General features: G+C 37.7%; 1 protein-coding gene across 1 annotated transcript in view; it reads right to left on the bottom strand.

Annotated features, from left to right (window-relative positions):
- Window positions 1–3,642: 3,642 nt before the first annotated feature.
- Window positions 3,643–11,869, bottom strand: part of ube2kb (ubiquitin-conjugating enzyme E2Kb (UBC1 homolog, yeast)) — a 101,136-nt gene continuing 92,909 nt past the window's right edge. Inside the window, exon 7 of the mRNA XM_072567815.1 lies at window positions 3,643–4,782. Within this exon, the coding sequence (XP_072423916.1) occupies window positions 4,708–4,782 (75 nt within the window). The 3' untranslated portion in view covers window positions 3,643–4,707. The remainder of the gene's footprint in view (window positions 4,783–11,869) is intronic.

Below are 11,869 nucleotides of genomic sequence, written 5' to 3'. Positions count from 1 at the left end.
GGGCCTTGTTGATAAAAGGCAATTCTGGAATATTCACACTGTGCAACAATTTTCAAAAGATTTTGCAAGGTTCCTTCAGCATTATCTGGGACTTGGTCCCACAACTAGGGGTGTAATGCACAGTTAAAAGACACATCTGGTCACATTAGTTATTTAAGGGGAAAGTACATTTATAGTTTAATAAATTAGTTGCCTGTTAAAATCAAACATTGTTGATTTTAGCTTGTTACAATGAAAAACTTAAAACAAATGCTTCTTCAGTTAAAGTTGGTAATTTGGGACATATGTTTTAAAGTCATTTGTATCGATGGAGATCATAACATTCCCAATGCAATGTATCTTGAAAACATTCACTAAATCACCAATAAATCTTTTGAACTGCAGGAGATACAACTTTAGTCTCTGTAATACCTTCCAACCTTTAGATATGGAAACTAAAATCTTACAAGAGTAAAATAAGTAAATTGATGCCATACTCACCTAGCTCAAGCCAATGTATTCCTCTTACCATGCAGTGCTGTATTCCAGGTGGGGTCTAACCAATGTTTTGTACAGCTGCAATGTAATTGTTTCACCCATGTATTCTAGTTCTCCAAATAAGTTTCCACCAGTCTGTTAAATTTTAATAATCTCTTCATGTGAAATTCCTTCAGACCTCAACTATTTCTAGTCTTACATTTGGAATGTACCTGGTTTTATACTCTCACACGCCCATTTGACTGTATAGAAATACAGTTGCCAGTTTTGTCCATTCACTTAACCTATCAATATCTCCAATTTATGCTTCTTTCTATGCTACGTAAAGGGCATGGAGCTCACTAAACCATTATCTAAGTCATTATTAATATGGTGAATAATTGATCCTTGAGGAACACCACTTAGAGTCATAGTTTACAGCACAAGATCCTTCAGTTCTTTGAGTCTGCACCAATCAAAATCAACCACCTAACTAGTCTGGTCTCATTTTTCAGCACTTCACCCATAGCTTTGTATACCATGGCACTGTAAGTGTATATACATCTAAATATTTCTTACATGTTAGGAGGGTTTCTATCTCTACAATGTTTACAGGCAGTGAGTTCCAGATTTCCACCATTCTCTGGATGAAAATAATGTTTCCTCTCAATCCCGCTGCCGCTTCTCATCTCCTAAGTCTATGCTCCCTGTCATTCATTCTTCCACCAATGGGAAATGTTGTTCCCTGGCTACGCTGCCATGCTCCTCAAATATTATACATGTTAATCATGTACCTTCTTGCCCCTCCCCTACTCAGGGAAAAACCACCTCAACCTCTCTTCATAACAAACTCTTCAGCTCAGGCAAAATCCTGGTAAATCTCCTCTGCACAAAACACACCCCTTCCATAACGTGCATTCTGGAACTCTGCTGTGGCCTAATAAACTTCCTATATATTTTCAGCTCTTAAAACTCTATGTCTTGACTGATATCCCATGTCTTCTTGATCATTTTGTCTACTGTCCTGCTCAGTCAAGGGACCAGTGGGCATGCACAAGGTCCTTCTGATCCTCTGTGCTTCCCAGGGTCATACTGTTCATCACATATTGCCTTGCCTTCCCAAGCCCATCACCGCAAATGTATACAGTGACAAATGGAATTCAATCTGATCAGCCCCATCCAACCAGTGGGGTTAGCAAAGGCCTCAGCACTGGTCCCAGCAATACCCAGTGCACAGGCTTCCAGTCACAAAAACACAACTTGACCACCACCCCGTTTCCTGCCACTCAGCCAATTAGCCAAAGTTCCTTAGATCCACTGGGTTCTTACCTGTGGTCACTCTCCAAGTCAGGACCTCGTCAAAAGACTTACTGAACTCCAATTAGACTGTATCAGATGCATTGCCCTCATCCATGCACCTGGTTACCTCTTCAAAACATTTAATTTATTTGGTCAGATGTAACTTTTCTGAATCAAAACTATGCTCACTATTCTGGATTAGTTCTGTCCCTCCAATAATTTCCCCACCATTGAGGTTAGATTTGACAGGTTTCCTGGTTCATCCTTTGCTCCTTGCTTAACAACATCACTGGCTGTCCTCCAGTTCTGTGACACCGCTTCCCAGAGGGGAACTGAAAATTATTGCCAGCGCCCCTGCTATTTCCTGTCTTGCCTCTCAGCCTGGAGATTTATCTACTTTTAAGCTTGTCAGACCACTCATAACCTCCTCTCTATGTTAATTTCTTTAAGCATACCACAGTCCTCTCTGATTTGCAAACAATCCTGTCTGATGTGATTTGCGTTCCTATCCTTTATCTCTACTTCCATTTTTCAATGCCTTGCTAATTTCCTAAGTCTGTAATTTCCCTCAATTCCAATGAACTTCTGCTTTCTGCAAGTCCATATAATGTATATAACCATATTTACTGAAGGAAAATTAGAAAGGCATTGTAACTTAATGTCTTTGTGGACAGCACGGTGGTTAGCACTGCTGCTTCACAGCGCCAGAGACCTGGGTTCAATACCCTACTCAGGCGATTGACTTTGTGGAGTTTGCACATTCTCCCCGTGTCAGCATGGGTTTCCTCCCCACGGATGCTCCGGTTTCCTTCCACAGTCCAAAAGATGTGCACGTTAGGTGAATTGCCATGCTAAATTGCCCATAGTGTTAGGTAGGGGGGTAAATGTAGGGGAATGGGTGGGTTGCGCTTCGGCGGGTCGGTGTGGACTTGTTGGGCCGAAGGGCCTGTTTCCACACTAAGTAATCTAATCTTAATTTGTTTAAGTTGCTGAAATGTTCTCATTTCTATGCTGTGACACATGACATTTTAACTTTGATGACTCCATCAGCAGATTTCAGTAAATAAGATACCTGATAATTAAGTATACTTGAGATTTGTGGTCTATGACACATCTGCTAATTGCACTGCCATTTTAAAATTGGTTTCAGTTTTCCTTGCTGAAGGGAGGGCAGAGCCAAAGACCTCTGTATCTGTTTATGACCCAGAACTGTACACCAGCATGAAATAATATATTTAAGTGAAGACATGATAGGAAAACAAACTAATTTCCTTTTACAAACATTGGTTCAATGGTCCTCTTCTCACAGTAGAAATTCATGAACAAAGTGAAGGTTGTTGACGCACTATTTTTCAAGGAAATGAGTAAAACAAATCAATACCGGATGCTTACAGGAATCTATTAATAGTCAAGCACACCATGAGAACTGCTTGGAAGACTTTGGACAAGGGCAGGGATTTGTGGGACAACACATCAGTTGCATTAAAACAATTGATTTACAGAAAGCTGAGTTATAGAGGATAAATTTAAGTCACAATGCATCAGACAACTATACAGAACATGTGGGCTGAAAAGCTTTTTGCTATTCCAAATTATGAGCGCCTAAAGTCAGAATCTGGAAGTGTTTAAACCATAGTTCCATGGTTATAATGTTTTAACAGTGAACAGCATCAAAATTAAATAAAGTGCAGGCACTTTCAAAATGCATAGAGCTGTTCTATTTCTCAAATACTCAACATTTGTCAGCAAAACAGCAAACCCTTCTGAAGAGACACAAATATACCTTTAAAAATTAGCAGATATGAAATTTTAGAAACCACGGTTTCTCGTATGAATATTTATATGCTTCAAGGTGGCACATTTTAACAGCCAATAACTGTTCATCTATTTGTCATATCAAATAAAAATAATCTCTTTCAATTCAGCAAAGATAAGATCAATACAGGTTTCAAATTTTGAGATATCAACTATTATATTAAATGACCCCGACGTTAGTTGAAACTTAGGATGAAACACCATTTTAATACGAATAGAAAGCTTCGCTGTATATACAGGAAAATCCCATTATTTGAATGTTCCGAGAAATTGGACAGAGTGCAGACAATCTGATCAATAACACCTCTATTTCTACGTGAACTTTAAATTATATACAGAAAAGAAGAGCCACCACAGCCTCCAAAGTTGATTACAGAAATTGTGAATCACAAGCAGGGAGTGAATACTCAAGCGGCTGTTAAGTAATTTAAAATAGTGATCGCATTATTTAACAGCCGTAATAATTTAAGAAAACCTAGCCTGTCAAACTCTTTTTGATTGTGTCATAGCAAAACATTTCAGAGAACAATGCAGCCATGGGAGAATACTCAAGTAATCCCGTCATGATCAGGCATACTCTTCAACCTTTGATTTAATAACCATGAAAATTAACATTCATGAATGTCTTTGCATTAACTTGTGTATTAATATCACGATTAAAGAGTAAAGCAGCCTAAATATTATCTCTGATCAGAAGTATTACCACAAGTAATGGCTGCAGAAGCCATGACACATTCAAAAAATAGAAAACAACCATTTTCTAAGATGCAGGCCACATTACATGTCTTTATTATCAAAAACAAACTGATGCAATCAAAAGCCTTGGTCACTTTGTTAAACTGTACTAAAGCAGATGTGTGTGTCATCTTCAGGGATGAATGCAACTCAAACTCAGGATCCTTACAATGGTGAGTAGGAAAAAAAATTAAAATGTATTTCACGTTTCCCCTTTGTTTTAATTTACACAGATCTTTTGAGAGCTTTATTTACAGAGCATCGAATCCAGTCTCGTTTATAGCGACTATCACATATTACAGTGATGTTTAAAATGGAATCTATGCAGAACCCAGAAAGAACAAAGGGTAGAGGTGTTTGTCAATGAAAGGGCATCTGGGTACAGAAGGGATCCCAAATTCATCAGTTACTGAGAAGTCGTTCTGTTGCACACTCCACGTCCCAGGATTGTGAAGACAAGGCCACTATTACTGCATTCTGTAGAAGAAATACAAAAGTTAAAATCTGCAGCAGCCAGATTACACTTTCTAATTCTAAATTTTCTATAATTACAGAAGTAGTGCATCTCCCACAAATGGTCAATTGCATGGCATTATTCCAGAGTGTGCATTTAGCCAAGATCAGATGATAGCAAGTTAATACATAGTCCATAACTAAACAAAACAGCTTGTTAACATAAACAGATCAATGTAAACTCCAAGGCACCTTGAAAATATGATGCAAGGAAAATTTCAACACTAGAACAAATCAAATCTACTATAGTCGCATAATTCCACACTATCTGCCTTAGAAATTACATTGAGGATATTTCTGGATTGCACCGATGTAAAATACCACAATTGTTGTAATATGTACAAATTTTCTAACTTTAGAACCTTATTTGCTGCACAATGGCCCAAACCTTAATTATAACATAGTCAAAGATTTGAGGATTAAGTATAAATGGTAGTCATTTATAGGACAGTCAGATTGTGTAACTCTGACAGGAGTGTTGGAACAGAAGTCAGCCACTTTGTCCCCAATGCTTGTTTCACCACTTAGCAAAATGATCTGTGGCCAGACTCCATATATTTCCTTTATCAAAAAGGATTGTGATCACAGTAACAATGGGCCATTAAACCTCTTGAGCTAGTGTTCATATTGCAACACAAAATTCACATTCTTACTTAATACTGATAACCTTTTATCACCTCACTTATCCATTCTCCTTTGCCTTAAAAATATTTGGAAATTACTTCAACCAACTTTTCAGGAAGAGAGTTACAAATATTCTCAATCCTCAAAACATTTTGTCTCATTTGTTTTAAATGGCCTACTCATTTTACTCGAGTTTTTTTTAGAAAGATTCCCTACAGTATGGAAACAGGCCCAACCAGTCCACAAAGACCCTCCGAAGAGTAACTGCTTTGACTAATGCAGCTAACACTAACAATTTAGCGTGGCCAATTCACCTGACCTACACATCTTTGGACTGTGGGAGGAAACTGGAGCACCCAGAGGAAACCCACGCAGACACGTGGAGAATGTGCAAACTCTACACAGACAGTCACACGAGGCTGGGATCGAACCTCGGACCCTGGTGCTGTGAGGCTGCAGTGCTAAGCACTGAGCTACTGTGCTGCCCTTTTATTTGCTAAACTCCATCAGATAGAAGCCTAATCTCTTTCTAATTTTCTCTCATAAGACAACTCCCAATTCCAGTCATTAGTCTGGTAAACAGGTTCTGAACGGCTTCCAATGTATTTGTATTCTTCCTTAATATGATGACCAACACAATACACGCTAAGATGTGGTCTCATCAGTGCCTTGCATAAGTGAAGGATAATTTTTTGTATTCATTCCTCTCTCAACGAATGATTATATTCCATTAGTTTTCCTGATTACTTGACATACCTGCACATTAACCCCTTTGTAATTTCTTTCCCATGACATTCACATACCACTGTATTTTAAAACATGCTCACTTATTCTTTCTGCCAAAATAAACAATTTTGCATTTTTCCACAATGCTAATTGCCAGATCTTTGCCCACTCACTTAACCTATTTATATCTTTTTGTAGCTTCATGACTTCTCCGAAACGTATTTTCCTTTATACCATTGTACGATCAGCAAATTTGGCAACTATACCTTTTGTCCCTTCAGTGTCAAGAGTGTGGTGCTGGAAAAGCACAGCAGGTCAGGCAGCATCCGAGGAGCAGGGGAAACCAACATTTTGGGCACAAGTTCCTGCTCCTCGGATGCTGCCTGACCTGCTGAGCTTTTCCAGCACCACACTCTCGACTCTAATCTCCAGCATCTGCAGTCCTCACTTTCTCCTTCTGTCTCTTCATTCAAGTCATTTATATGATTTGTACTATATTCAGGTCCTCCAACACTCCTGTCGGAGTTACACAATCTGACTGCCCTAAAAATGGCTTCCATTTATACCTAATCCTCAAATCTTTGACTGCGTTATAATCCCCAAGACACACAACTTAATGCATCTTCCCAAACTGAAAGAGATCAGTTTGCCTATTCTCTGCTTCCTGTTAGCCAGACAATCATCTTTCAATGCCAATATGCAACCCCATGCAATGAGCTTTTATATTGCTTAATAACCTTTGATGTGGTACTATATTAAATGCCTTCTGGAAATTAAGCACAGTACTGGCCTCGATGGATTTAGTTATAACAACACTCAAGTCAAAGCAATTTCACTGATTGGTACTCCAACCACTTTCATCAACATTCACAAGATGCACTGCAGCCACCAAACTCCACATCAGGTTCTGCCATATAATAAAACCAAAAATTAGACTCTGTATAGTAAAGCAAATAAGTGAATTCACTTCATGTGAAATAACAATTTGAACAAAACTCAAGATTATCCTGTTCTCACCTGGAAAATAAGTAGAATCTTCCATTTCCATAATGCTTCAGGATCAGAGCTAAATGGCAAACTGACTTATCACCAGTAATCCATGCAACATTAGAGACAAGTTTGCTTTCCCATGCAGGACAAGGATGGAGGTTCCAATGATGAGCTGACTCACCTGGCAAAACTTCTGGTAATGTCAATAATTTTTTAGATTTTTTTTAAAAAACCAACCCTCTAGTCACATCTATATAACTGCACTGTTAGTCTATAGGATTCCCATTGGCTGTAAAAGAAAAAAACCTTAAGCTTGTTTTTAGTTAATTACTTGGATTTTCATACAGCACAGCAAACGCCAGGAGAAAGGAAGTGAAAGTTAATTTAAAGTGATTTAGATGTGGTAAAAATTAATAAGAACAAGTATAATTAAATAAATAAATGAGGATGAGAGAATGAAAAGAGAACAAAAATCCGAGTAGAATTTAACACTTATTTCTATTCAAGGTTGTACATTTCAGTGTTATGGGGTTCGCTCCTATCACTTTGTTGCTATATGGTTATCATGATGTTATAACAAGAGTACTTGTACTATAATTCAAGAATGAATATGTATGTACAACACAGTTAGCATTAATATTTGGACATTAAGCTAGATTTTGCACCTTTGGGAAAAAAAACTAGCTCAAATCAACATGAAAAGACCAATACCACATTCTATCGATACCATAAATACTTCAGTATTTCAAGGCACTCTACCTCTCGAGGACAATTAGGGATAAACATTAAATGCTAGCTTTGCCAGTGACATTCAGCCAACAAGTTTTAAAACTCTGCAAAATTTACACGATGTATACGAAGGCAGCCCTTAACTTTCTATTTTCATAAACCCAGCAACATCATACTTTCTTGATAGGCACAACCCTGTATTCTGGCATCATTCTTGAAAAAACAACATTTTGTACTTTCTGTAATGCCTCTATATTTTTAGAATACTGACTAGAATGGTCTAACTGAAGTTTAATCTGTTTATCATTGGTTCTCTACTACTTAAATTCTGACACTGCAGAAATAAATCTGAGTATTTGCTTTGACTTTAATGGTAGTCTTAACCTGTTCAGTATCAGACAGTTCAATATATATTTATCCTTCACTCACCCTTTCCGTAGCTGCCACTTAACTTATTACCTCCTCTGCTGATGCATCCTCACCAAGAAATTAATAAATTTCAGTTGTAGCTCAAGACTACAGTTCTGAATGGCCAACAATATTCACATTTTTTACTAGTTGCTGCACATACCTCTTTATTTTGTTCGAAGTATTTCATCTCAAAATACTTAATAATATGTGCCAAAATTATAGCTCATTTGGCTTGTTGAAACATTGGTAACTAATAAAGCCTTAATGATGTCTGAACAGTTAAAAACTGATTAAAAACATCTTTCATGAAGAAACTCTCCAGCAGCTTTTAAAGTTTCATCCAAGCAAACAGAAAAAATGAAAACTCCTTCACTAATGAATAACAATTTACACAAACAATTAGTAAACACTACTAGAGGTATACTTTGGAAATTGAAACACAGGAGAAAATGAATGTATATTTTATATATCAATTACAGTGGAGCTTGATAGCGAGGGCACAGATGCATTAGTGTATTTTCTATTCACCATGTAGTTATTGGATTGCAGGCAATCAATCCATATAACATTTTATAATTTACTACTTTGGAAACAGGACCAGTTTGACTCAAAATCGGAATGCAGACAGACTCTAACCTCACATCTTTCATGCACTGTTTGAGCTAAGATGTCAAGTTATCTTGGGAATGTGACTTGAAAGTAGTCTGGGAGTTACATATTAATGAACCAAACCTGCAACCCATTCTAAAAGAAGACAGACTTAACAGCCATCTAGGTTTGTTCAATATATCGTTTTAATTGCATGACACTGATCTTTTGCTATAAATTTTGTGACTGATGATCCTGCCCCACTAGTTACCTGATGAAGGAACAGTGCTCTGAAAGCTAGTACTTCCAAATAAACCTATTATTGTGCAATTTTTAACTTCTTCCATCCCAGTCCAACACTGGCACGTCCACATCATATTCTGTGTAAAACAGTTTAAACTTCAAGAAAAGCAGTTAGCTTTCCTGCGGCAGTTGCTAAGAGCTGTAATTTTTGAATTGATAAATCAAAGGCATTTCCTCACGCATCAATCTCTCTAAACTTCTTAAACTAATGGAAGCTTCCAGAAAAATATAAATGAACACCAATGGCCTGGCTAGCCAAAGAAACATCATCTCAACATCAGAAGTGGGAAGCAGAGACCATGGAACAAGGTCCACAGGAAATCATGAGGGTAAATGGATTGTTGGTGCTCATTTTGAAGGAAACTGAATATAAAAATAGGTAATTGTTTCTAAACCTATATAATGCAATGGTCAGACACCTGGAATACTGTAAACAGTTTTGGGCCTTCTATATAAGGAAAGATATACTGTCCGAAGAAGATTTACTAGACTGATACTGGTCTCATCAGGGAAAGTGAATAGTTTGGGCCAGTACTCACTAGAATTTAGAAGAATGAGACAAAGGCTTATTGGAACAAATAAGATTCATCGGGGGCTTGACAAAGTAGATGCAGAGGTTGCTTGAAGGGGAGTCTCTGATCAGATCTTAGAGAAAGGGATAATTCATTTAAGAACCAGATGAGGTGGAATTTCTCCTTCAAATAATAGTGAATCTGTGAAAATTCATTACCACAGGTCTGTAGAGATTAAGTCATCAAGAACATTCAAGACCTAGGGAGACAGAATCAGTAAACGAATCAGAGTTTTGGGGAAAAGACAAGAAAATGCAGTTGAGGATTATCATATCAGCCAGGATCTCATTGAATGGCCTACTTTTGCTCCTTAACCTTATGGTCTAGCCAATTCCTTCAAGTGTCCTTGATGGCTACATCCAGAGTAGGATTAATGTAAATGGGAGATGTGTAAAGGATAGAGAAGGCTAAATTGCTAGCAGTTTCAACATTCACACTCAGAAAAATGGAAAGCATCAATTTGCTAAGTAACAAATGAATGTGAACCAAATAGAAAATAGAATATATCTCAATAGAAGAGTTGAGTTCTGCCTTGGCAGAATTTGGACCACAGTCCCCAGAACATGGATGTTCTGGATTGATAATCTAAATAAAAATACCAATGGTCATTGCCTTTTCACTGTAAGAGCCATGATGGAGAGGAGATTTCAAAGAAAAAGAGGAAGACAAGGAAGGTAATATTAATGCTGAATCACTTAAAAATTAAAGGAAGTTATCAGCAAATGAAAATACCAACACAGAAGGGAAAGAATACCAAGACCCTCCTTCAGGTACAGTATAATAGAATGATGTAAAATTCTACATTTTGGTAGGAGGATAAGGTAAAAATGATATGATTATCAAGAAAACAGTGAAAGCATATTGGAAGCAAGTATAATAGCCACATACAAGAAAAAGAACTGGATGAACATACAGTTCTAATTAGGTAATTCTAGCAGAGGGTGACAGAGATCCAACACACTGAAGTGCCTCCCTCTGCTGTATAATCCTATTATTCTTAGTAGGCAGTTGTTAAGAGGAACGATGGTAGCCTGTGTCTAAGTGACAAGATCCAAAGTAGAGGAAAAGGTACAGATGGAGGAGGAAATTTCAAAGAACAAGACCGAAACAACTAAAATGCATTGTTTGACATAGTTTGGTTAGTGTGGAGAAAGGATAGGGAAGACAACTATCTCTAATTTAATGCATTACAGGACAGGTACTGTATTAACAAGAAAGGGCAACGATGGTGAATGTGAAGAAAAGGATACTTGTGACAGTGCAAAAAGTATTTTTCATCCGCGGCCCTCCTCATAAGATTTTCTGGATGGCTACATTTTGGTTTTTTTTGGGGGGGGGGGGGCAGCTATTTAATTTAAACTGTGTATTTGTTCTGCAAAGATCATCTTTTTTATTTATCTGAAAGTTCCATGGTCGGTTGAAATGGCAAATGAGCAATTCTGAAAATCAAAGTTTGTGGAAGGCATTGCTGCACGTTTTGAAAACAAGCTACTGACACTTATCACAAATGCTCTTTACACCATTGCTGGATTAATGCAGATGAGCTACAACAACAGGGTGCTCACAAAGAGAGATATGGTTGACAAGCTGCTGATCGAAAACTGGTTATCACTCCACAGACCAATGGCAAAGGTCTTCTGCCTGCCAATAACTATGTGATTGGCTCCCAAGTAGGTGAACAGCTCCTGGCTGTGAACATGATAACCAGAAGCCTTCAGACTGCTAAGCAGAGGAGAGGTGGTGTCCTCATCACTGCACCAAAAGATACCTGAAACCTGAAGAGAGCAGGCTAATTTTCCATCACCCACTGCTGTAAATTGTTTCTTTCTATCTACAAGTCAGAGATTTTAAAAGTTGTGAACCTGTCAAGACAAAGTAACTGAAGAATAGAGATTGAGGAGCAGCAAGTCCTGGCAAGGATCATCTCAGAACCTTGAGGACAAGGTAGTCCCTCTACACAGAATATACCATTCTTTTTATATGTAAGGGGACCAGATTTTTAATACAATGATATATGTCTAAAATGTTGTTTACCTCTATTTATAATAAATTAGAAATTTGGTCAATCTTGTTAAACTGGCTCCAAGTCAGGTAAGTTGTGGAATTTT

The sequence above is a fragment of the Chiloscyllium punctatum genome, chromosome 1 (assembly GCF_047496795.1).
Source record: "Chiloscyllium punctatum isolate Juve2018m chromosome 1, sChiPun1.3, whole genome shotgun sequence".
Lineage (NCBI taxonomy): Eukaryota > Metazoa > Chordata > Chondrichthyes > Orectolobiformes > Hemiscylliidae > Chiloscyllium > Chiloscyllium punctatum.
This window is presented reverse-complemented; position numbering and strand designations above follow the sequence as displayed.